This window comes from Gambusia affinis, linkage group LG05 (genome assembly GCF_019740435.1).
Source record: "Gambusia affinis linkage group LG05, SWU_Gaff_1.0, whole genome shotgun sequence".
NCBI classification, from domain to species: Eukaryota; Metazoa; Chordata; class Actinopteri; order Cyprinodontiformes; family Poeciliidae; genus Gambusia; species Gambusia affinis.
Window position 1 is genome coordinate 5,644,380 of NC_057872.1, and position 27,100 is coordinate 5,671,479.

The 27,100-nt window shown below is 42.3% G+C and overlaps 2 protein-coding genes across 3 annotated transcripts; both read left to right on the plus strand.

The window, feature by feature from the left end:
* The first annotated feature begins 2,081 nt into the window (after positions 1 to 2,081).
* Positions 2,082 to 8,318, plus strand: zgc:172323 (uncharacterized protein LOC564165 homolog). The gene is made up of 11 exons (XM_044118145.1): positions 2,082 to 2,587; positions 3,098 to 3,257; positions 4,370 to 4,519; positions 5,320 to 5,439; positions 5,537 to 5,632; positions 5,702 to 5,836; positions 5,923 to 6,033; positions 6,122 to 6,232; positions 6,320 to 6,444; positions 6,534 to 7,784; positions 7,972 to 8,318. The coding sequence occupies exons 1-11, from the start codon at positions 2,226 to 2,228 to the stop codon at positions 8,063 to 8,065; spliced, it is 2,715 nt and encodes a 904-aa protein (XP_043974080.1). The 5' UTR covers positions 2,082 to 2,225; the 3' UTR covers positions 8,066 to 8,318.
* Positions 8,319 to 9,782: 1,464 nt separating this feature from the next.
* prdm13 (PR domain containing 13) lies at positions 9,783 to 23,504 on the plus strand. 2 transcript variants are annotated; one of them, XM_044118148.1, is made up of 5 exons: positions 9,817 to 9,944; positions 16,485 to 16,657; positions 18,063 to 18,194; positions 18,320 to 18,440; positions 21,041 to 23,504. In XM_044118148.1, the coding sequence occupies exons 2-5, from the start codon at positions 16,490 to 16,492 to the stop codon at positions 22,531 to 22,533; spliced, it is 1,914 nt and encodes a 637-aa protein (XP_043974083.1). In that variant the 5' UTR covers positions 9,817 to 9,944; positions 16,485 to 16,489; the 3' UTR covers positions 22,534 to 23,504. The 2 variants fall into 2 exon arrangements, with proteins under 2 accessions (XP_043974084.1, XP_043974083.1); XM_044118149.1 differs by lacking the exon at positions 16,485 to 16,657 and having other exon boundaries at positions 9,783 to 9,944.
* Positions 23,505 to 27,100: the final 3,596 nt, after the last annotated feature.

Consider the following 27,100-nt stretch of genomic DNA (forward strand, 5'->3'; position numbering starts at 1 on the left):
CATATTTTAACAATGAAAAAAAAAGTTTTGTCTTTTCCTTTTTTTTTTCCCACTGTTTGCTGTGGGACATTGTTGGACGTGTCCAGTGGAGCTGACCTGAGAGGACATTTAGTGTCCAGAGTCGGATATAAATAGATGTGGAGAGGCTGTGAGGTGACAGCCGCTGTTGCCATGATGATCTACTGTGTTGAAGGTTCATATCTAATAGCCGCTGTGTGCGTGGGGATGAATTTGCCACTGACCCTACAGGAACCGTCAACAGGTTCCCCCATCAACCGCCATGACAAACAGGTTTGTCTTTGGCTGACTGGTCTGTCTCTGAAACAAAACACGCCGGATGTCGTTCTGTTGTCCACTCTAGAGTTTAAAATCCCTAGAAGAGCTCGAACGGTAATCTCAGTCCAGTTTATTGTGGTCATTGTTTCTGTTTATTCCAAATCTCAGAGGCAGCTTGTTGACTCTGAGTCATTGGCAGTGAAATGAAAATGAACTCGGCACGACTTCCCAGATATATGAGCAAATAATCTGGCTCTGTTGCACCTATACTATTCCTGACCACGTTAAACGCCACAGGTACGGAACGTGATTATTAAACTCGTGTGCTTCACAAGCACATACAGAAAAAAATATATCATTTGGTATTTTATGTAAGATTTCCCCTTTATTTTTGTCATATTTGCTTTGTAGAGACTATGAAAGTTGTTTTATTTGGACTTTAGTTTGATTTAGTAACTATAGAATTCACAAAATTATTCAAATTTTCTTTCTTACAAATTTTCAACTTGTATTTATTGCGCAAGTAGTGTTGCATTCTGCATGTTCATTTGTGTTCATTTCGATGATTCTGACTAAAACCAAAAATCTGAATGCAAAAATGATATCTGACAGCTTACATGATCACGTGGAAGACCGCTGATTTTCAGTCACCGATTTTGTTCATAAAGGATTACTGCTAAAGAAGCTAGCTGCACACAGAGTGCTGTGTCCAAACATAATCATGGAAAGTTAAGAGGAAGGAAAAAGTGTGGTAAGTGCATAAGCAGCTTTACACAACAACATCACCAGGACGCATGAAGCTACTTTACGTCTGTAGTCGACAAATTGAGCATACGTAGGGTTCTTCGCTAAATTAGAAGCATGAAATATTTAATAAGTACATTAGAAAATATCAGAGTGATGTGCAACATTATATGACTGCAAGCTGGGAAGGAGCTGGTGGGTAGCAGGATGATTGTACACATGGCTGAAAGATTCCACCTCCAATGTTCCACGCTGCTGTAAGACGCGAGGTCAAGGCGAAGGAATGGCCGCCCGCTTTGGATAGTACCTGTTAATTCTAATCTCTTTTTTTCTGCACAGCCCAGTTTTAGTATGTTTCAAACAGACCAGACTAATAAGTTGTAATTCACGTCAAATCTTGACCCGGCTCTTCTACTACTCCTTAGGTCATCCTCTAGCTTCTGCTCAGAGTTCAACCAGGCCCCTGGTCCAATCAGAGCACATCACAGCTGCTGTAGGGCTGGACAATAAATCAATAACAATATGTATCGTGACAGACACGTAATCAATATCAATAGATAATACGTCTGATAGGATGTTCAATAATTTCACTGAACTCTGAGCCAGAACCGCACAGCATTCTGGGGGATGTAGGCAGAGGAAAGTCTTTAGTTGAGGGGTATCCAAACTTTTTGTCACGTGGGGAAAAAAAAGTGTTGACCCAAAACTAGTCGCGGGCCAAAAAAATGATTTTTTTTTAACCAAGATGTATTAGGGCCTTTAGCAAAAAGAAGTAAATTTCCCCCAAAATCTCGAAAATTTTCTAGAAAACCTGTCAACCTTCTAGAATTTTTTTAATATATTCTTTTTCAACATTTGAAATTCAGAATTTTTCAATTTTTTTGTAGAAAATTTCTGATATTAATCTAATAAAACTTCTTCTAGCAAATTTCCAAGTGTATCGTCCAGCCCTAGTGTACTGCCGAACTTCGTCCTCTCTCACTGCATCCTACGTGTCATCCTGCTGATACTGCGCGGCACTGCGACCCACAGATTACCGGCGTTTCTAATAAAAGCCAGCCTGATACATAATCACAATGAGCATTCCGAGGAAACATTTGACATTGCGAACCGCTTTCCCAGCTCAGCTCCGCTCCTCACAGGCTGCTGACAGATATCTGAGCTGACAGATACCTCAGGGTTCGAGATTCCACAGGTGTTATCTCATGTGCTGGGGCGGTTCTGCTGGACCCAGAAGCGTCGCTGACAATGAAGGCGGTATAAAACCCGACTCCTGGCCGACAGGACGGAGAACGAAGGATTTCTACACAGTTAAACCCAGGGTGAGTTTAGTTCCCGCAATGAGTCGCAGTCCGGAGAGAATTTCATCTTACCGCCGTCACTTCGAGGACAGCAGCAGCAGCTCGACCTACCAGGTCAGGGTGTCCAGTCCGTCCCCGACCCGGAGGGAGGTCCGCCATGCCTCTGCAGGCTACTCTGCCAGAACCGGTTCCAGCAGCATGCGCGTGGACTCGGTGGGACGAAGGAACGTGTCTGCGGCACGGAGGTCACGCATTGCTGGAGTTGGGTAAGGAGCAACAAAAACATACCGTGGCTGAATTACACTGTAAAAGCACACACTTTTAGCAGGTGTTTTGGTCTAGTTTCTTTGCATACTTGGAATAGGACAAAACTTAACTCACAACTAACTTTTCAGCAAATAGGAGCTTGTTTTAAATAAATAACTCCTTAATATTGATGGAGGAGTAGTTTAGCATATTATTTCGCTTATAAAAGGGGGAAATGCCTTGTTATAAGTGAAATAACCTCCTAATGGAATTAGTTTTTTTATCCATATTAAGGGATTATTTACTTAAAGCAAGCTTCTATATCACACAGAACAGTTACGGTGCTTATAAGTTAGTTTTGTTTTATTTCAAATGTACTAGGACATTTGCTCTAGAAACTAGACTAAAAATATTTGGTAAGATTTTTGCAGTGGTTTATTTTCACTAATCAAGTCCGTGTGGGATACTTTATCCCCATCTACTCTCGTTTAATGTAAACGGTCTGGTGCTTTACCGATGTGTGTTGTCAGAGTAAGCGCAGGAGCCATGGTGTGTGTTGGGCCAAGTGGAAAAGCTCCCATGGATCTGGACGCTGCTGCAGCTGAGAACCAGGAGTTCCTCAGCACCCGCACGAACGAACGACAGGAGATGATCGTCCTGAATGACAGACTGGCTGTTTACATCGACAAGGTAGAGTGTTTCCTGAACTGAAATCATTTTCCATGTTACAACCCAAAAAGTAAAAGTTACATTTATCGAACCGGGGTGTTTCATAAATCCACACAAAGTAGCACATAACTGGCAGATGGAGGGAAAATTAAAGAAAGCTTTCACTTTTTTTTTTTCATAAACAAAATACTGAAAGGCTTAGAGTGCTTTTGTATTCATCCACTTTTACTCTGATACCCCTAATTGAAAGCCAAGCCTTTCAGAAGTCAGCGAATGGAAAACAGAGCGTCTTTGTGTAACGTAATCTCAGAATAAAGCCAACTATTCTGCGAAGGTCTCAGATTTTTGTTTTTTTATTTTTTTGGAGAACCTTAGAAGAAGAAACGGCAACATCACAACCAAGTAACACAACAGACAGGGCAGGAAGAAAGTTGTGAAGAAATTTAAAGCAGGATTCGTTGTTTTATATGCTAAAGAGGGACAGTTTCCATTAACGAATATTAAAAAATAAAAATATAACACACCCCATAAAGTCAAAGAGGCTAATTTTGATTGGGGCGCTCCACAAATCCATTGTAGGTAAACGAATGATGTAACATCTCATTTTGGCTGGCATGCACAATTTTATGTATATGATTCAAATGTGTCTTCATCATAGTTAGATAAGGTGCTCAGAATTGAGTCAAAATCCAAATTTAAATCCAATCAAGTAGAGTGGCAGGACTTCAGAATTGATTTTCACAGATGCTCTATTTGACAAAGAAGAACAGGGAAAAATGTCAGCCTGCAGACGAGCAAAGCTGGAAGAGACCCACCTCAAAAGACACCTAGCTGTACACAAAGAAAAATGGCTCAAAACGTTAGCCATACGTTCAGATTTTTATTTGCAAAACAATTTGGAAACTGTCTCATTTTTCCTTCCGCGTCTCAATTGCGTGCTACTTTGTCTAAAAATCCAAATTAAAGGTTTGTGGTTGCAATGTGACAAAATATTTTTTTAAAAAGCCTGAAGAGAATCAATACTCTGGCAGGGTACTAAATTAGTTACACCAGGCTAGAATAAAATGGCTATTCATAAGAAGTATGTTCCTGATTGCCGATCTCAGTAAAGCCTCGCTTTTGTGTGTCGGCAGGTTCGAATGCTTGAGCAGAAGAACAAGTTGCTGGAAGCCGAGATCGAGGCCTACCAGAACAGGTTCCAGAAGCCCACGGGCCTGCGCTTGCTCTACGAGGAGCAGCTGAAGGAGCTGAAGAAGATTGCTGATCAGATGAGGGTCCAGCGGGTAAGGCAAAAAATATTTTACACTGCATCTCCTGTCTCTTTCTTTCGTTTTTTCCCCTACATTTCAAATGTTCAGCGGGGCATGAAGCTTTACACCTCGCTGAGACTTAGAAGCTCTGCTCGAGCGATGCTGCAAGACGTCAACTTGGTGTTTTCAGGGTTCTTTACCTGGTAAAACGTGCCGATTTCTGGCAGGCAAATGTAGAGGTGCCTCGGTGCGTTTAGGTGTCACAGAGTACAGCTGTCATCGGTTATGCTTCATGCACAGATGATGACTTGCTCATGCATTCGCTTGCACACAGTAACCCAGATGCAGGAGGGACAGTGCAGCAAATGCAAATGGGGTTACATGAGCCACATTCCGCACACCTCCTTGGGTTCACCTTCAACTTTAAATGGGCAGTATTATGTCAAATTGCCTTTTTTGAGCTTTATGTTATTCCCTCATCAAAATCCTATACCTGGAGTGTTGCCTTGACTCATGCATGTTTGAGAAATCCTTTAATAGTGGCAACTATTCAACTGTGCAACACTGGTGGTAAAATCAAGTGCAGCAGATTTTCAATGACTCAAGGCAGAGCGTTGGAAAGAGCAGGAGCTTCTTAAAGAGACAGAGGTCCAATTTGCAGGTGTTAAATTACAAAGTCAATTTCTTTTTAAGTCATGTTTGCTTTATAATGTAATTGTATAACAACTGACGGTAACATAGTTACTTGATTCTGCTATAATATGGCACAATGTGTCTGGAAGAATAATACTGGTCCTTTAATGCACAATGGAGTTACTTCTGGTTATTTTCAGGACATCTCTTTTGCTGCTAAGGAGGCTGCAGCAGGTCAACTAGAGGCAATCAAAATCCGATATGAGGAGGCCTTGGAGCTGAGAAAGAAGGCCGAGTTAGAGATCGAAGCCTTCCGCCCAGTAAGTGCTGTTTTATTGCTATCCAGAATCTCTGCTTCTAACGACAAGCCTGCAATCATAAACACGTTACAATCAAGGCTCTGTAACGTGTCTCCAGGACGTAGACAAAGCCACTTCCTCCCGCATTGCCTTGGAGAAAAAGCTGGAGCAGCTGGAGGTTGAAATTGAATTCTTGAAACGGATCCATCAGCAGGTAGATGAAGAGTCTGCGGCAGAAATGATTTCCTCCCAAATGATTCCTAAACGTCCCCTCTTCATATAGGAAATCGAAGAGCTCATGAAGCAGATCTATGCCGCCCATGTCTCGGCCGAGAGCGCCTTCTCTCTGCCCGACCTGGCTGGCGCTTTGAAGCAAATCCAAACCCAATACGACGACATCGCAGCCAAAAACCTTCAGGTGAGTCGCTGCTAAGCGCAAAAAGACAAATCTGCAGTGTCTTTTAGACACACTGCAGATTAAACTAGTTTAATTTCCTACCTTAGGAAATGGATTCATGGTACAAGAACAAGTTTGAAGATTTAACAAAAAAGACGTCAAGACACGTAGACAAAGTTCGAAGTGTCAGGGAAGAAATAGCTGGGGCCAAGAAGGATGTGAGTATCTTAATTTGATATACACAAATAGAAAAGAAATTCTACATTCTGTCAGCACTTTGCATCATTTATTGCAAAACACTGCTAGATCCAAAACAAAGAACGTGGCTTGGACTCCCTGAGGACTAAAAACGAAGCCCTTGAAGTACGGATTCGCGAGACACTGGAAAAGCACAAGAAGGAACTGGAAGAGCTGCAGGTAAACAGTGGCTCATGTGGTCCCAGGGTGGACACCGGATCGCACCGTAGTGATCACGTAACCATCTCAGCACATCTGTTTCCACAGGCTCGGATTGAGGCCCTGCAGCTTGAGCTAAAATCCATCAAGACGAAAATTGCCCTGCACCTGCGTGAGTACCAAGACCTTTTAAACATCAAGATGGCTTTGGAGATTGAGATTACCACGTACAGGTACACCCCAAGCAGCCAGATTTTTCAATGAAATCTGTGTACTGAAGTAAACCGTGAGACAAAGACATCATTTTGTTTTCTCTTTGCAGAAAATTAATTGAGGGTGAAGACCTGCGGCTCTCTGGCATGATGAATTCTCTCTCTGTTACCAGTTGTAGCATGAGCGCCATTGGTGCTGGGGTGAGCATTAGCGGAGGAAGCATTGGTGGTGTTGGCGGTTTGGGTGGTGGACCAATAATAGGAGGCGGCAGAGGAGGAGTTGGAGGCATGGTGGGTGGTTTGGGATTGAGTGCGGATATGGTTGCTGGAGTCATGGGATCACGCTCTGCCGATGGAAAAGTTCCAGATGGCAGAAGTACCGGCGATATGGACGGTCCCGCTGGCAGAGCAGGTATTGAACAGGGAGGTGTAGGTGTCAGAGCAGGCACTGAGAGTCTTGGCACTGATGGAAGAATGAATGCTTCTGGTGTTAGTGGTTTTGGCTCTGGTAGCTTTGGTCCTGGTACTGGTAAAGTGGGTACAGTTGGCTCTAGTGTTGGTGTTTTAGGTGTTGATCCAGAGGGTTCAGGTTTTGGCACTCCGGGCTTGAGTACTGATGTTGGTGGTGAGGGATCTATCCATAGAGGAATGGGGGACAGAAGTGGAATCGGAGCACATGCAGATGGTGACACCTCAGGGTTAGCAGGTGTTGTGGGTGCCGCTGGAGTTGGATTCAAAAGAGGATACGGCGGTGAGACGGGAGGCAGAAGTACTGATTTGGATACTTGTGTTGGTGGGGTAGCATTTGGCTCTGGGGGAATAGGTGACAGCAGTGGAGTTGAAACACGTGCAGACAGAGACATCTTGAGCTTAGCAGGTGGTGTACATGCAGCTGAAGCTGAGATTAAGGGTGTTGGGTTGGACACTGGTGTTGCTGGTGTGGGACTTATTTCCAGAGAAATGGGTGGCAGTGGTGGGGTTGGCACGCAATTGGATGGTGACATCTCAGGTGGCGTGAGTGCAGCTGGAATGGGACTTGGAAGAGGTGGCGCAATTGAAGGCAGGGGCACTAGGGTTGATGGTGTAATGGGTGATGATGGAGGTACAGCCCGTGGAGTGGCGCTTTCTGAAACCCGAAGAGGAATCTCAGGTGCTGCCGGACCTGCAGGGAGGAGCGGGGAAGATGTGGGTGTTGCTCTGTCAGGCGGTGGTGGAGTTGGTGGAGTTGGTAGGCTTGGTGGAGGGAAGGGTGACATATGTGGTGTCAAGACTGGATCTGGATCGGATGGTTTTGACCGCAACACCGAGTCCTATGTGGAGCAGGCTGTGGAGCTGACAGAGAGAAGAACAGTGCTTATTAGGTAAAAGTGCCGCTGCTCCCAACTTTTTTAATAAACCCTCTTTAAAACGCGTGACTCAAACTCAGAAACTGTAACCAAACTAATTTGGTAACTCTGATCCTCATGGTTCATATGAGTTTAACTACAGCTCCACCAGTTATCAGAGTATTTCTCATTATTCTCTCTCATCTTTTCTCCTCCCTTGCAGAACAGTTAAAAAGGAGGATGATGTGCTGGAGATGGACCACCAAGAACAGACCTACACCATCACTGGCGCTGCCAATGACTCTGATGTTGAGTGAGGATCCCAAACTCCCCGGTGACCTCCTCTCGCCCTTAAACCTCCGTACCCTTTGAGCTTTGCACTGACCAAAAAAAAATCCCATGTTTGGGTGCTGACCTTTGCCTTATGGCCTGGACAAGAGATCAACGAATGACCCCTTGCTACACACTGAAGATATATTTAAAAAAACAGGCCATGGCTTCTCAACTTTTATGTGCCTTACACCCCCTCCTTTTTTCCCACCTGCCATAAATAAAGTTACCAGCATTCAATAACCGTGTCTTTCTTTTATTTGATGTCTTCAAGAAAGAATTTTGGTTCAGGCCCGAGAATTTCGTTTAGTGAAGTGACATAGTGGTGATTATTTGCTAAACATAAAGAGATACAGTGTTTTGCAAAACTATTTAAATCCTTTCATTTTTTTCCACAATTTGTCTTGTTACAACCATCAACTTGCCAAATCTATCCTCTCAAGCCCCTACAAATAACAAAACAGCCTCACAGCATGATTCTACCTCCACTGTGTTTTACTGTGGGAAGAGTGACTTCAGAGTGATGCACAGATGATGGATAAAATTATGCTCAGAATTTTGACTTTTTTATCAGAAGATTAAAGTCAGAATTCTGAGGAAAAAAAGTCACAATTATTTTTTTTTAAGTCATAGGTTTGTGTCTATAGGCTACTGAATGCACTGGATTTCATTTAGAGTTATCAGAGTAAAGGAAGCTTAACATGACTGCACATTTTTTTGTAGATTTTGATTGGTAAAATTTTTTTGAAAACCGTTTTTTTTGAAAAACCTTTACAGTTCTGCACTACTTTGTGCTTGGCCGACACCACAAGATCTCAATAAACTGTATTAAGTTTTGTGGTTGTAATGTAACATAAAGAGGTCAGCTTCAAGGTGTGTGAGCACGTCAGCAGAGCACTGTACGCGGCTGTGGACTGATAAAGGGTGAGGAAGTCGTGAGGGAGCAGACAGACGTGGCCAGAGACACCTGAGGTTCGCGGGGGGACATCCTGACACTTCCCAGTGGGCTGAAGAATCAGTCAGTCGGATCCCGTCCCGTGAGAAGTGACGGCTCACAGCCGTTTTCTGTCCCCATTCCATCCACATCCACACATTCTTCTCCTGCTGCTGATTGGGAGTGATTGGATCTGGGCGCCATGTGCCAAACACGCTTAGCGTCCGGCTCCGGGGACACCGAGTGGAGAAATGCAGCAAACCCCAAGAGCTAGACGATCAATGTTAGGGCGGAGGGAGATTTCTCTCGCTGTCATTCATTTTGTACATTTATTTATTTACTTATTTTTAAAATCATCAAAATCACATAAAGCAGATTTCATGTTTGATTCTAAAACTGTACAATGACAAAAATTATTAGACGTTTCCCTTAGTTTCATGACTGCTAAGCCAATCAAATGTAGTTAGTTACGTACTTAACATTATTCAGTAAATAAATAACACAAAATAAGCGTTTTCTTTTAAGGAGAAAACGCTTAAAAGCGTTAAAAGCGTCTATTCAAGAACGATGTTTCATCGTTCTTGAATAGCCCTAGTTTTAAATTAACATTATTTGTTGCCATATGGGTCTGCCATAATTTAAAGACAGATATACGGAGCACATTAATATTGCACTGTTTGAGCCACTGCATGTGCACGGAAATCATTTGTAAGATTACCCTGCATACTTCACTCATGCGTCACTTCCACAAGCTCACCCCACCTGAACTCTGATGAGCCAATTAGTTTGAACCCAAAACTGTCAGTCGCGCATGCAGGCCCCGCATAATGAGGAGTCTGCAGACGGTGCAGCCATTAGATAACATTTTGTTGCAGCGTATTAGGAGTGTGGTGTGCAACCAACCCGAAGGACGTCCAAAAACAACAATACAGGTCTGGGTTACAAAATTACACAGTGAGATGACGCTTTAATGCAAGTGATGCGACTAAGTAAACAAATTGTGCGTGCATGAGAGCGTGGAGCTCTCCATGGTGCTTTGTCTAGGACGCAAAATGTCAATTTTTTATTTATTTATTTATTTATTTATTTATTTATTTATTTATTTATTTATTTATTTATTTATTTATTTTTTGCGTCTCGTGCGTCTTTTCATAGAAAGCGTGAAACGTTTGTAATCAGAATTCTAGTATAGATAAGTTTCTCTATAGTGAGAGTACGGAGAAACAACAAGGACTGTTTATTATTTTCAAGCGTAAATTGTTAATTCTGGTCAATAGATTTTTTTTTCATCACTCCCCTAATCAGCCACACGGAAGTCAAAGCTGCATGTCTCTAAACGTGCTCTTTGCCACTGGAGTTATTTTGCTCTCACTTTTAGGTTGCAGAAACAACCCAAAAGTCCCAGCTGGGTCAATAACCTCCATCCCCATGAGAAACACGCGGATTTACTTAGAATATTCTCCAAAGAGGGCAAAAGTTGAGACTTCTCTTTGAAACCAGCCATTTTCTGTCACTTTGTGGACATGCTTTGGGTGACTTAAAAAAAAAAAATCCCCAATTAGGGTCGGCTGACACGCCGCTCCATTCACCGGCAGCCATGCCTGCATACAATTTGCCTTAGGAACGAACTCCTTTAAATGGGCCCAGCGCTAAATGCGCCGGACAGCAGAGAGAATCGGCCTGAGTGACACTTGCTTTCTGAGGCGCTCGAGTGGGAAAAGGTATGAATTTATAAGGAAACACCGAAACATATCAATTCACGCAACTTCTCATGCGTCTTTATCCGCGTCTCCTCATGCGAGAGGAAGCGGCCTTAAGTGAGGAACTTTGTTCAGACTTTGAATGCCAATACGGTGCAGCCCACTTCAAGGAGGGGAAGAAGAAAAAGAGGGAGAAAAAACAGAGAGAGGGGAGGCATTCTGAATGACATCACGCATGAGCAGCGCTGAATCAGGTGCCGTTTACTCGGCCGCTCTCTAATGCGATTTTGAATATTAGTCTGGCCTTAAAATCCCAATCATGTCATCTGGTGGGAGTCCCATACAAGCATAATTACTATTCAAACGCGTCGCTAATGTCCCACCCGCACCCAGGCAGCTGGTCTGCTCCTGCGGGGCGCAGGCTGCATCTTTCCCCAGAATTCCCAGGGAGCAAAACATCTTTAAGTCAATGCTTTGGGTTCAATGCACCATAAAAAAATATATATGTGGGTGTTAAATAATGTGCCATTAAGATTTCAATTAAGCCTATTGGTTTGCAATGCTTTAATCAATAATAGTTCAGATCAAACACTGGCTAATTTCAGAGAGACTCTTATTTGATCAAGTCTACCATAAATTGTTGTCAGGTGCAGGCAGGAGATGAGCATACATTTATATGGGTCAATTCAATAAGAACTGCCTAAAAACTTGTGGTTGTGAAGGTTTCTGTGTTGGAGCAAAACCTTATAGCGTCCCCTATTGTGTCCTGTATTTTAGGAATAAGTTATAGCTATGACTAGCTTAGAGTTAGCACTAACTCTAAAACCAGACTTTTTACTGTATTCTGTGAAAAGGAATCTGGGGTCTATTAAATGATTCCCATTAAAATGCTTAAAATTTTAGTCATGCTTGAGAAACCTGTTGGAGCAAATGAAAGTTTACATCTAGCTCTGACCTGTTCAGTGAAAACGCTAAAGCTAAAGTCAAACCTGCTAGCGAGCTACATTTGGCAGGTATTAAAAATGACCAAATGTGATTAATTGCACTTTGTTCAGTCATATTAGTTTGTAAATGTATTGCTCAACAGTGTCAAATACAAGAACATTAGCTAATTTATCTTGGCGACAAATCCTACCTAAACATTTTGATTAGCATGCTAACTAAGGAGTTGGTTCCAACCCCCATGTTGTTGTTTGGTGTGTGCTATAAGGAAACAGCAAGGCATTATGAGAGTTGTATTAACAAAGAATATATCAACTTAGTCAAATTTAAGGTGTGTAACAAGCCAATGTTGTAGCAATTTTGCATGAATCTTTAACATGTTTAACAAAAGTGCAAAAAGCTGTTGTCAAACTTGCTAGCAAGGTCCAATATAAAAGGATATTTTGAAGAGTATTGACTATTAGGAACTGAAATTCGAATTTCTTAAAGGCTATTGTTTGTGAATCTAACTTCAAGGGAAAAACACTGGATTTAGCAAATGGCACACAGCAGATAATTTTAGAAACTTCGATTATGCTAAAACTAAAGTCAAGCTTAGTAGCATGCCTCATTGTAACAAGGAATTTTATTAACTCTTTTATTCCAGAAATATATATATTTATTGTTTTAATCAAGTGTTTTAGTTTGGAAATACAATGCTCAACAATGGTTTAATTTGAAAAATATTAGCTACTTTTTTTTGGCAAGAAATCCTAAATATTTGTATGAATATTGATTCTGTCAAACGTTGCCATTCATTGTTGCAGACAGTATAAAGATGTATGAAAGTTCATACATCTTTAATGTTTAATTTTGCAATTTATCTTGTTTAACGAAGGAAGATAAACAATACAATGGAAACGAAGTGATTATAAAACCGAGTGCAATTTATTTGTATCTTTTCACTGTTAAATGTACATAATTTAAGAAAAACTGATTAATATCTGGCACCACCGAAGTGGTATAATCTCCCCCAACACCTCCATCCATCTCTTTTTCCTTTTTCCTTGCACAGCTGAAGCGAACGATAATAACTTCTGGTTGTTCGAAAAGCATCGAAGATTTAGGTTTTCTCCGCTTCAATGCGGGGAAATAGATGTGTGGCAAATAAACCGGTCGGGGACAAACGCGGAGGGATCTCTGCAACGTGGGAAACGGGCCGCGCTGTAAACTGGGACAATGATCGCGCCTTTTCCAACGTCCTGAATAGAGGAAAGTTTATGGGGTCGACATAAAAAATGTGTTTTCTCTCCTGCGGCTCGGAGAGGTCTCAAATGGAAGGCCAATAAAGGCGGGACAGGAGAGGTAGTTGTTGTTGGTGGTGAACCTTTGGCACAAGTTAAGTAAGGCCCCGCAGTTACGGAGCCTGAATGGAGATCCCTGGTGGGGCATTGCGGTCTGTATTTACCGCGTTGCTTTGCAGGCAGGTTGTTCCTCTATATTCATGGCTCATTAATGGGCCAACCAGTTAAATCAGCGAGCCCCACCATTTAGACAAATGAATCCCTCCACCCCCTTTAAAAAAAAGGAGGGGGGGGGGGGGGGGTCATTTGGGGGCGGAGGAGGCTGGCCGGAGTGGACAGAGCCGCCCATAAAAACGTCGCCCTCCTTCTCCCAGCTCCGATTCTTCTCTCAGATCGTTATTTAAGTTCATTAAAGAGATTGAGCTCCTGCATACAGAAGCGCATTTAATTGACTCCACAATATTGTTCCCGAATAAAGATCCAAGCATGTAATTAATGTCTTTTTTTTTTTTTTTTTTTATAAAAGAGAGGATGAACAATAACCCTGGTGAGGCCATTTAATTTCATTTAATTTTCCATCCCATTTGTTCCCAATGCTGCCTTCACGCTCACACCGAGTCTTTTGGTCGCTCCTCGGGGCTCCAAGGCGCACTGTGCGCCGGGGATTCACCACAGCTCACTCTCTCTCTCTCTCTCTGTCTTTCTCTCTGTGTCTCTCTCTCTGTGTCTCTCTCTCTCTGTCTTTCTCTCTGTCTCTCTCTCTCAATTAATTAATTTCACTGTGTAGAAGTAAGTGCGGGACGGATGGGATGGGAACCAGTCGCAAAAGGCCGGGAGTTAATAAATAACCCCTCCGCTCAGCCGGGCGCAAACATTGCGCCCATTGACGAGATTGTTCGCGTGTCGTTCGGAGGGTTTTTGAAAGAGCGCAGGGAGGAGAACGGGCAGTCTGACAAAGGTTCGCTTTTAGATAAATAAATAAGATACGGCAATAGTTTTGGTTTTTTTCTGAATGCATTTATGCACAAAAACAGAATTAACCATAAAACACAACTTGTTACTGTGCATACTTTTTTTTAGGCTGTAATCAATTTTTCTGAATTAAAAAAAAAGAAAAGAAAGTACGTTTAGCAGCTGAAAGACGGTGAAGTAAATCAATTTAAATGTCAATTTTAGCTGTGGAAACAGACAACAAAGCAATTAGCGGGTGTAATTAGAGCATACCACATTAGTGAAATACTTAAACATTTAAATCTGGACTAATCTTTCTGACAACCACTGATATGAAATTTCTAGTCAAGGACTGTCCTTATAGGAGCAACTTTGAGTTTTACAGCTGAACTAAAGATCCACATCTAAAATCCAAACTCAGAAATGTTCTCAACTGCAAGTCTTGTGCCATTTACTTTGACTCGTGTAAACATATCAGCCATTTTATGCTGCACACATGAATGAACCAACGTTTGTGAAAAATGTTTTTGGTAGGAATTGTTACCATACTTGAATGGCTACAATGTAACATTCTTCAAAAGTCGCTATTTTACAGTGAGTAGTGTCTGTTGTTCCTCCAGTCTGGTTTTCTCAGTAGGTTTCACTTTAATTGGGAGGCCAGAGTGGACAGGTCAGAGGTCAGTTTAGGCACGGTCTGGACTGACCGCCTACAGGTTGTTGTTGCCCCTTTCTGACCCGACAACAAACCCTTAAATCACACGTTCTCATCTTAATTACACTTTCTTACCAAATAAGTGGCTTTTAAAATAAATAAATAAATAAACAAACTCTGCATATAGATTAATCAAATAGTGCAAAAACTCATAGTTTCAACAACTAAACAGAGTAAGCAGTTGCTCTGACGGAAATTTTTACATTGGAAATTCTCCTTTGAAGGGTGCGTGTTGATGTCGAAACTACAGTAATTTCATCTTTTTTTCTTCTTCCACGAATATTTTTTGATAAAAAACATCTCACCTCACCATGCAAGAACCAGCAAAAAAACCCCAAAAAACAAACAAATAAATCAATAAAGTGGCTTTCCCAGCTCCAGGGATTTTTTCTTTCTTTCAGAACTTAATCGCAAAAACAAATCGATCCATCAAACAATTCATTTGTCAATCGAGCCTCTATCTCGCTCTCCTAGTGGCAAATCCTGATTTTCTCTTTTCCTTTCGTGGTTTAGAATCATGAACTGATTTATGTGTTGAAATCACTATGAAGAAAATATATCCAAACAGCAAATTTACTACATTTAAATACTTTTGTTTTTACTACGCGATCCGTTCACATGGCGCTGGTGCCGTTTTTAAATGCCTTCTTGGAAAAGTCTATGCAACAGTTATTTAAGTTTCGGAAACCAGCCGATGATCGATCTTCAAGTCGAAAAAAATTGCAACTCTCTGTTCTCCGATGTGATTAAAACCGTGCAATGACTGTTCCCTCCTTGTTTTTGTCAACGTGTAGAAGAAAACAGCTGAACGCATTGTACGAGGAGACAAGAAAACCACAAGTATGCGCGCGCGTGTGTGTGCGCGCGGGCTGGGAATATGATGTGTGTGTTGTTGTTTTTTTCTCTCTCTCTCCTACTGCTGCTGGTCCTCCCTTTTCAGTACCTGCCCGATCTCAACCCGGCACACGCCGAGAGTCAATAGAAGTTAACAAGTCCTCTAAACTTTCCTGCTCCTTTTGTTCACACTAAGGACAAAAAAAAAGAAAGAAAGAAAGAAATAGAAGGAGGAGAAAGAGGAGGGGAGAGGAGCCCTTTGAAGTAAGTAGAAGCCTTAAGAATGGCAGCCAAGTAGATTTAAAGTATGGCCAAAGAAAAAAAATAAAACTCTGAATGGAGAAGGGTGAGGATTTATGGAGGAATTATACAGTGGATTTGTCAGTGAAAATATCGGAACTGTCCGGAGGACAAAGCCGCGTGGTGAGGATTAATGGCCGCTCCGGACCTTTGATTCCGCGCTCTCCTTTCTCTGGCCTTGACAAATTGGATTTCGGGGATGGGAAGGGTCGCCGGGCTCTTTTGTGTCTCTTGACCGTTTTGGGAGCAATTCATTATGAGGCGGAGTGAGGGAAAGTCTCCATGTGAGCGCAGGCCCGGCCCGTTTTCCCCACTGCACACAGCTGCTGGGAGAGCTCAACTCTCTCACACTCACGCACACACGCGCACACACGCCCACAAACACACACACACACCTTCTCATTGCTACTGCAAACTCAGGAGCCCATACTCCCTCCCCGTTTCCTCAACCCCCCACGCAAACCAGCATCACCTCTCTGCAGCACCCACTCTGTTCTTCTTCCCATTGCATCCTCAGATAATCTTGTGTGTGTGTGTGTGTGGGCGTGTTGTTGTGTGTGTGCAGAAAGGGGTGTCAGGGGTGTGCTCCATTACTAGAAAAGCCGGAGAGCATAACGCCACCGCGTCACTTTGAGGGCGGACATCGGCCTGTCCTCATCATCTTCCTCCTCTTCTTCTTCTTCTTTTTCCTCCTCCTCTTCCTCCCGTCCCTTGCATGCGCGCGCTCTCTCGCATTCGGGTCTCCATCAGTCTTCATGGTTCTGATCTCACCCCGCGCCATGCAAGCCACCCGGGCGTCCACCACCGTCAGTGTGTTTGCGGACTGCAACGTGCCGGCCGGGCTCCGGATCGGACCGGTACCGGGCGTCTTCAAGCTGGGGAAGTACCTGTCGGACCGCAAGGACGTCGGACCGAAAAAAAAAGTAAGCCGGAAACTCTCAATGTGCATATTTGTAAAGTTAAGATTTCAAATTGTCGTTATTATGTATATATGTATATATACAGTATATATATATATATATATATATATATATATATATATATATATATATATATATATACATATATATAGGCCTACTGTATTTTTTTTCTATACCTGCCGTTTAAAAAAATAAATAAATAAAATAAATATTAGACGTTTCAGTTTATATTTTCATCTGTTCAAAAATAACAAATCAAGAAATAACATTTATCCTTTTTTTTTCTTTTTTAAACTGACTTGTCAAACTTCATTTAGCCGCGACTTATTAATTGGTTTGGCCTGTCAGGTTAGAAATAATTGAGCTCCATTAGTGGCCGACTTGTCAGCTTAACCGGCATAATGGGCAGACCCGGGTGTGCGCCCTCACGTTTCCCAGCCTGCCGGGCCTGTTATTCCGATGAGCCGTTTACTGTTAATGGGATCCGGCCACAGAAAGATGCCAGCGTGTCCGGGTCGGGCCTCCGCCTGCAGGCGGCGAAAGAATTGTTAAGCGAAAAAATAAAAAAAAAAAAAAAGAAAAAAGAAATCTTAAAAAAAAATAAAAAATGAAACAACAAGCTGCTATGGGTAATTCAGCTGCGTCCACATGCTTTGCGTTAGAAATAGCTTTTTTTTAATTGAAATGTTGACAAAAATATTTGATGGTAAAAAAAAAATACAAGGAACTATTTTCTATTAAAAATGTGATTTATTATTTTTTTTTAAATCTCGCCTTTGTTTTGCGATTCAAATCGAGTGCTTTTTTTGTTTGTTTGTTTGTTTTTTTTAATCGCAGAAAGCTGTCAGCGCCATGTGATTGATGCGTCTAAATGCGTGGCCCCGGGGGCCGCAGCGAGGAAGGGGGGGATTCATCAGGTGCAATGTCTGTGTCAAATGTCACGCCTCGATCCCTAATCTCCTAGAACAGTTTAGAAACGCTCTGACACTCTTCAAATTCGTTTCCCATATCAAGTCAATTAGGCCCGTTCGCTGCTCTCTTTAGGAAATTATCAGCAGAGCGGATAAAAGACGCGTTAAGTGCGTTTTGCTCAGAACAGCGGCCGCAGCACCTCCACCTCCACGTCCGACTGCAAACAGAAAGTCGCGATATTTGCTGAAAAAAAAAAGACGTTCTAAATCAAATTCTAGTACAAACATCCTAAATAAAAAGGTGGTTTAGGTGATCTTGAAGAGGAGAGACGCAAAATAATAGAAACAAATCAAGTTTTCGTTTAGGTTTCATTCGGGTGCGATCTTGTTTCGGCCTCTTTTTTTCCTCTTTCTTTTATTTTTATTTCTTTATTTGTGTGTGTGTGTGTGTATGTTTTCGCATTTGCCCAACTTGTTTCCCCCTCTCCGTGGCTCAGATCCGTTTGCTGCGCGGAGAGTTCGTGGACGAGTCGGGCTGTCCTGTGCCCGATTGGATCGGATTCATCCGCGCCGCCAGGAACAGCCAGGAGCAAAACCTGGAGGCGGTGACGGACTTACCTGGCGGACAGGTGACTTTTTTTATGTCACGACGTCGCACTTTACTCTGTGGATTTTAAGTGGGAATAAAGTCACGTTAAAAGAGAGAGAGAGAGAGGGGGGAAAAATAATAAATATTTGTATAATTTTTATTTAGATTTTCTACCGAGTCCTGAGAGAAATCCCAGCGGGAGAGGAGCTGAGTGTGTGGTACTCCAACCCTCTCGCCCAGTGGTACGACATCCCCACCACGGCCACTCCCACGCACGACGAAAAAGGTGAGCGCGACCGATAATGTGCAATATAATTATGTTAATATTGCATGCATGTATATTTGACGCAATAACAGGAAATAATAATACCGTTTTTATTATTACGCGTCATTGCGCAATTAGTCAGTGATCGAATGTTGTCGTTTTATTGACAAGAGGAGGTGAAGAATTGCATCCTGTCGTTCTTTTTTTTTTAAATTTCCCATTCGTTTATTGTGTTTAATGATTTAATGAGAGCATAAATTATCAACATTCGCTACAGTTTAGTTTTGATTAAGAAAAAAAAAAACAGTTTCAAATCGAAAAACAAGAAAATAACTTGCGCAGAGAATGGAAAAAATGAAAAATCCCGTCCAAACAGAGGGCATATTTTGATGCACCATGATATGATCCACCTGTGTTCCACAGTTACCCTACCTAAAAACAACAACGACTACTACTACTACTAATAATAATAATAATAAACGGGGATTTGAGAATCAGCAAATGTGGTTAATCCTCTTCTTCGGCCTGTTAATACTAATAATCCGATGTTTGCGCTTGGGGGATTAGCGCCTCATCAGAGCCTAATCCGATTACAGAGCAAATTATCAACAGATACTTCCATGGAAATTCCTTCATCAGATAATGACACGTATTGTTCCGAGCTGGGAAGTACTCTTTGTTCAAAACAAAACAAAACCCTGATATGATATCAGAGTCAGTATAGAAACAAAGAAAAAGGCAAAAATTGTTGCAATGTAATTACGGTGCTTGAATAAATAATAATAATAATAATAATAATAATAATAATAATAATAATAATGATTAATAATAAAAAGCAATTAAACGCAGAAACCGACGCGCCTCGGTGAGCGTCGAGGAAGAAGCGATTCAGTCGGAGGTTAACGAATGTCACCCCGTCGTTAATAGTCATGTATTCAAAAGCAAGTAATTCAAAAACAAGTGCTTCACGCTGAATTAGGTGGCTGCGTTAAGGTATTGTGGCCTAATGAATGCGAACTTTTATGTCGGGTGTATCCTGCCCAGATTCTCTGGCGCAGCGCGCACCGTGTGTGCGCTCCTGGACTTACGCGCTCACTCACTCCCCTTCTCCTCCTCCCACCCCCCCATTATTGAGGCGTCAACAGATGGGCCTGCGCCATTGTTTCTGGAGACTTGCGATTTCAAGCAACAGCTGCTGTCACTTCCACGGGAAAGCGCGCAGAGAGGGAGAGGGCTCGCGTTCAATGGGTCCCCGGCTCCGGAGCGCCAGATTGGGCAGGGCGTTTGCCCTTTTGATGGTGATCATAAACAATGGCCCGTATGAGGATTACAAAATCATTACATCTATATTATCTTTTGAGTGCCCGACTGGGGGCCATTAGAATGGCTCCCGGAGTCTATTACCATTTGGCACCAGATCTTAGGAGCGGATTTCGTTACCCATGGTGCGCAGCGCGGGGGTGGAAATCTTTATTTATCTTTTTTCTTTTCTTTTCCTTTTAGTCACTTTGATGATGTAGTGATTTATTGATGATACTTCTGGCGAGCTGTAATGTTCCAGAGGTAAACAAAACAGCTAAGAATTTACCCTCGGATTATCTTTTTTATTTTAAAGTTGAATTACGCAGGAAAGCCAGTCCAAACAATTTGTGGGCTCAAAGCAGAAGCCACCAAGCCTAATGCTTATGTCATTTAAATTGCATTTAACACACAAACAAACAAGACTAACCTAAACTAAAAAAAACAAACAAACTAATAAGTAAATAAATTAACATGATTTTCTTACTATTAATAATTTTATGTGTTTTATGAAATAATTTTTCAGATTTTTCTCATTTACCCTTTTCATCCGATTGTTATGTCTGAGTCAGCACAAACTCAGTAGATTAGGTGAAGAGTGGGTCAGGTTTACTGGGCTGTGCTCTCTAATTAAATAAATGCATCATTTATTCAGTTATTTTAATGCTTTGCAGTCACAGTGTGCATGGAATAAAATAAATTTTTGTTGTTATCCTAAGAAATTTCCTGTCAGCGCAAAATGATCCAGTTCAGGTTTGACCAGTCCAAGTATTTTAGATTTTGAACACATTTACTCTGGAATCTCTAAAACAGAAGCAAAACGCTCCCTGTAATTTGACGGCATAAGACTTTTCAAACTGCAGTTTCAATGCCATGAGTCAACGGAGTCACATTTTATCCCCACTGCACGCTGGGGCACTCCCTTACTTTGACTGGAAAAGGAATTAAACAATAGAAAAAAAAGGTGTAACAATTGTTCTGTCGCCCCCTTTAACTTCCTCCCAAGGCGGAGAGCCATGGGTTCCACTTACAAAATTGCCACTGGTTGTCATAACAACCAAAGTGAAGGGTTTCTTAAAAGCATTTTTTTAAATTCACATTTTAAAGTGGTAAAACTTTTAAAATTCATACTGAATAAAAGCGTTTCTAAATATCATGTTTTAAGATTCTCTGTGTGAAGTTATGCGCCCTTCACACAGGCCTCTGTTGGTCATCTCAGGTCGCTTATGTCCCGGATGTGCTGTAAACATATTTCAGAGTCTCCACTTCCTCTTGTTGGATCTGCGGTGACCTTGTTGTCAATGTGGTGATTTCCTCCACAGGTGAGGAGCGCTACATCTGCTGGTACTGCTGGAGAATATTCAAATACCCCAACACCCTCAAAGCCCACGTCCACTTCCACTGCGCCCTGAGCAACGGGCGGGGGTTCGTGAGCGGCGAGCAGGCCAGAGGTACCGAGTCCTTCAGCAGGTCGCCCAAGTCCGGAGACATCCCCAACACCTCCGGGCACAGCAACTCCTCAGACTCTAACCGGCGGGCGGTGTCCTCCTCGCCTTTCCCGAACAACAAAGGCGGACTGTCGAAGAAAAGCAGCGCCGAGGAGCAGGACCGGGCACTCGACATGAGCGTCGCGTCAGCCAGGAACCAGGGACACCTGCTCGGACTGGGAGCCGCGTCTTCAGTGCTGGGTAGCATGGGCTTCCATCCGGGCGTGCGCTCCGCTTTCAAGCCGACGGGCATCTCTAAAGCCCTGGGCGCAGAGGCGTCCAGAGAGGAGGCCGGCGGCAAACTGAGCGGCCTCGGATTCAGCAAACTCATCGGGAACTTGAAGCCAATCCGCAACCTGGGCGAGGCCCTTAACGGGGCTGGGAACCACCCTCCAAAGTGCGCGCCCACCATCGTGGACTCCACATCTCCAATGGTACCGTGCGGGAATCCCATCCGGGGGTTCCCACTGCTGCCGCACGTGGAGGAGACATCGGCTTTCAAGCACGTCGAGAGTCGACTACACACCGGGTTGTCCCCCTCCCGGTACCCCCAGATGCCTCCCGGCCTGCACTTTGAAAGGTTCTCACTTCCACACTTCGACGGCGTGAAGACGTACGGTGGAGACTGTAACATCCCGCTGATGCCCTTCACCGTCTACAACGGGGAGCTCCTGTACAGCTCCCCGTATTACCCGCTCAAATTCCACTTCAGCAACCTCCTCAAGTACCCGGACTCCGTGCCCTACTTTGGCGCCCCCCCGCTGAGCCAGGACCTGGGCTCCATTACGAACATTGACCGGGAGATCGCCATGCACACGCAGCAGCTGTCGGAGATCAGCTCGGATAAGAGTCGGGCTCGGATGGACTCGGTGCCCGCCGGGAGCACCGGCTCCACCGGCTCGGGCAAACCCAAGAAGGGCCACTTGTGCCTCTACTGCGGGAAGCTGTACTCCCGGAAGTACGGCCTGAAGATCCACATGAGGACTCACACAGGGTACAAGCCTCTCAAATGCAAAGTGTGCTTCAGGCCCTTTGGAGACCCGAGCAACCTGAACAAGCACATCCGGCTGCACGCGGAGGGCAACACGCCCTACAGGTGCGACTTTTGCGGGAAGGTGCTCGTGCGGAGGCGGGACCTGGAGCGGCACGTGAAGTCCAGGCACCCCGGACAGACTCTGAAGAAGCTGGACGACAAACCGGGCGGCCCGTTCGACGACGCCGACCACAAAAGCGACAATGACAGTGACGTGGACGTATGTTTCACCGACGACCAGAGCGACCAGGAATCGAGCAAAAACAATGACTTAGTTTTGTCAGAGACGATTTAATGGGACCCCCACCCTTTGGTGTTGCATGAAGTAATATCTGCAAAAGAAATGTCACTTCTTGAACGTTATTTTTCCGTTACATATGGGAAAAAATATATTCAAATAAAAGATCCAAGTTTTTTTCTTAATTTAAAAATGTGTATTTATCACTCTCCGTTGTTTATGGAATCCGTTTAGGATTCTCACAATAAAAAAAAGTATCAAATGATAATAAAAAAGAAGCAACTTAATGCAGCAGCCGTTCGGTTTTATTTACTTTACAAATCATCACTTAAAAAAAAAAAAAATCGAAACAAATGCATTGTTTTCGTGCAGGCAGACGCTGAATCCACCTGCGCGCAAAAACAAACAGCAATCAGTAACAGATGTTTCGTTTTCTTTTTTTCTTTTATTTCAAGCTACAAAAAACAGAAAAAAAACCTGCCAAGGTTGACTAAGACATATTTGTGAAGTTTGCTCTTTTTTTTTTTTCTTGCTGAGGAAAAAAGTAATCTGGATAAAGTCCACAGTCCTGTTCAGGAAATCAGCGTGACTCCCAACTTTTACAAATTTTTGTTCGCATTGTGAATCTTACTCGAATTTTCCATTTTGCACTTTAACAACAAACCATCTCCACTGCTACGCTGCAAAAAAATAATTTCCCAACCCCATCTCTTCCCGAACTTGACTCCGTACTTCAATTTGCACTTTTTCCCCCCCCGACCTCGTTCTTCTGACGGTGGCAAAATGCAGCTTCCGGTTTACTTAAGGATTTATTGCCAGAGAAAAAAAATTTAGCTATTGTTTGCAGTCATACAAAATGTAAAGAAGCTGTAAATGAAGAAGATGATATTTCGCATTCCGCTGGAGAAGTTGTGTATGTGTGTTTATACGTGCTGTTTGTCTGAGAGGACAATAATATACTCCTAATTATTAAATGGATGTCCCCCCTCTCTCCCCCGTTGGAATAAATTAAACTTGAAGAATAAAAATGTGTATGAAATGTTCCTTTTATGTCAAATGAGACGAATTTTTCCAACCAGATTTGCAGAAATGCGTTTTATTTATTTTTTTATTTTTTTAGTTTAGCTTGTCACATTTTTTTTTCTTTCTCCAGAATTTTTTAATAGTCCGCAAATCTTGACACAATCATAAATCCTCATCAGTCACTCTGAGTTTTGGCTTCAGTTTGAAAATTGTGGCTCATCTGAAGCTGTAACGCTGCATCATTTTTTTTTCTGCCCAACTTACAAAAAATATAATTTTTCTTTTCCCCACTCTGTCGTTTAATATTAATATTATTAAAAATATAATCCTTTATATAAATAGAATTGATTCAATTATTATACAATGATCTAAACAAAAAGATCTGCTGTCTGAGATCAAAATAACTGTTCAGATCATAATTTAGAAGACAAATTAGCTCAGAGGGAACTTTGAAAAATCTTTTGTCATTAATAAAATATATTTAGTACTTTTGGATAACTGCATATACAATAATGTTAAATGGACATTTTAGCTACTGCTTTGTAATTTTTTTTTAAAACTTAAGAATAATATATAAAATTAATAAAAACTGTGCAAGAAAAAAAAAATTAATACAAACTGTTAGTTTGGTATATAGACAACATTGTTACCGGAACCATAGAATTACATTATTAAAATAAAACACGGCAAAGAATTGTAAAACAGAAAAAGTGAAGTATTGCATTACAAATGTAAAATCTAGTGTGGATATTTAGACCTTTTTGATTTCAGTTCTCTCGCAGTTCCAAAGTGCAGATGGAGATTTTTTTTTCTTTTTAATTAGGGCATAAATTAATACTTCACAATTCTTGCAATGGAAAATATGATGTGCAACACAATATACATATATGTTTTGTTAACTGCCTTTTTACATTCGGTTTATTTTCATAGTGTATAAAACCACATTTGTCCAGTGTCTTCTATTCACAAAAAGCAGACTTCAGTGCACCCAAATCTGCTTTGAAGTAAAGCATTGAACTTGGATAAATACAGCAAGAGTTTCCAAAGGAAACAAGAAATTTTGTTCTTATTGCTGAAAATAGATAACAAAAAAAATCAAGATCAAGATTATTTGAACACTGGGAGCCTTGATAAAGCAGAAAAAAACTATCTTTGAACTGAATTTTATTTATTTATTTTTTGGTTATAGCACAACTGAGTGAAACATTTGGACTTTAAGACCACAGTTAGGTGTCCTCATCAAGGATAAAAACATAAGACAGCCAAGAGCCGATGTCCAAGATGGTCCTCCAAATATACAAGTATAAAACAACCAATATAAACAAATGAAAAAAAATAATGAAAGACACTTACCCAAAGCTCAGCAATTTCTCACACATCCCTTTAGAAAAAGAAAAAAACTCTATTTGTTGAATTAAAATATTGCTTGCTTAACTTATTTTCGAGTAGGTAAGAAAAATTAATATCACTGTGTGTAAAATTATTAGGCAAGTGAGTGTTTTGACCATATCCTTATTTTTTAGGAGCATTTTATAACTCCAACCTGGATAAACTTGAATTCTTCATGGTTGTTTTTTTGTTTTTTACCCCACCAGGGGGTCCTTTTTGTGGGCTCTAGTGTCCCTTTTATCATAATAGGCTGACAGGAAAGGGGGAAGGAGAGGGGTGAAGCCATGCGGCAAATGTCGTCGGGTCCGGGAATCGAACCCGCGACGGCCGCGTCGAGGGCTGAGGGCTTCCAAACGTGGGGCGCGCTAACCTCTACGCCACCGGAGCACGCCCCATTCTTCATGGTTTTAATGGCAGGTGACGTATATCTGTGCAATGACCTTAGCATGTCAACACCGTAGGTCAGGGTTGGCCAAATTCGGTCCTCGAATTTGGGCAAATTTGATAAAGTCCATGATGGTAGAAACAATCTCTTCAGCATGTCAATGTTCTTCTTAGGCCTTCTGATGAGCCATCATTGGATCCAGGTGTGTTAAACCAGGGAGAGAACTAAAACATGCAGGATGCCGGCCCTCCAGGACCGACAACTGAACATAGGACACCAGCACCCTTTGTCAAGGTGGGCATATGTGGCAGTCTCTTTTCTTTAGGACAAAATGGTCCAAAAATAGATTCGGCTGACAATGAAAAGTCAAGAATACTCAAAAGTCTCTCAGAGGGATGCAGTACTCTTGTTAAAATGTTGGGGTGCGATCAAAGAACTTTTTTTATTCTTTTATTTTAAATACTCAACAGGGTCACAAGAAACATGCTGAGAAAACAAGATGCAAATGAACTGCAAAGGATGGGATATAGTAGACATATCTACTCTGGATATGCGAAGAAGTAAGCATGATGCCATTATCTTCCCGTTCTGTAATATTCTGTAACTGTAGGAGCTCAGAGACATGGCCAAAAGTAAGGACGGCTGAAACCAAACCTGAACAAGACACATCAGCCGTAGTGTCTAAACATGGTGATGACGCCTCCACCACGTTTCGCTCTTTAGGAACATTTCCATCATGACATTGTGCACGGTTAGTTTTCCACCAATCAAAGCTTTTTACATGTAGACCAAACTGACAAGAACGTCGTTTTTCACACGTTTCCTGTGTCCTCTGCATCAGCGACTCTCAACCGTAGTCTTCAGGACTCAACGTCGTGATTTAGGTGTTTCCCTGCTTCCGAACAAATGGGTGCAGGGTTTAGACTGGACATGCTGGAGCAAAGAAACATCTAAAACATCAAGAACGGAGGGCCGAGATGCTCTGGTTTGGAGAACCATTGCCCTTGATGACTTGCTGCTTTTTACCAGCAGTGGTTTTCTTCTTGCCAATGTTCCATGAAGATCCGGTTTGCAGAGTGTGTGACAAATAGTTCAACTGTTGACTGATCCTCCCACCTGGGGTGTGAATCTCTGCAGTTCTCCTAGAACTACCATCAGCCTATTGACTTCTTTTCTGACACCCTTTTGTCCCTTGCTGACCTGTCAGGTAAAGTACAAAGCCATGTCTTGTCACTTTTTACGTTTTCAAATCATAAATGAAACATTGCTTTGTAAGATGATCAGAGCTTTAAGCTTCTACTCAGGACTTCCTCCCTGACCTGTTTGCTGTGCTCTTTGATCTTCATCATGCTGTTTACCCAAAGTCCATTGTGTTGTTTTTTTTTTTTTAAAGTGAAATTTGCTGCTCAGCACACCAGACTGACTCTCCCTGCTCATCTTTTCTATCGCGTTTGCGACTCTACATCGCTGACCGCAGTACGGGACTGTGTACCACGCTGCTGTGAAGTATGTAACCCTCTGCAGGAGAGAGGCTGTTAGGTCAAAATAGGTCATGCGATTAATGTGCATTATGCAACATTAACGCGTTTCCAGACGAATCGCATGCGTTAGCACGTCAACCACGCCACAAGTTTAAAGACGTCAAAGAGGTGGGACGACAGTACGGCACAAAAAGACGGCCTTTATTGTGTTTTGGCTCTCTGTAAACACCTGAGAGCGTCCAACAGAATGCCCAGCATAATTTTAATTGACAGCAACACAAGAATGATTGTCGTTTCGCAAAATAGATTTTTTTCATGCTCGGCAGGCTTTACACTCTCCGAGTTG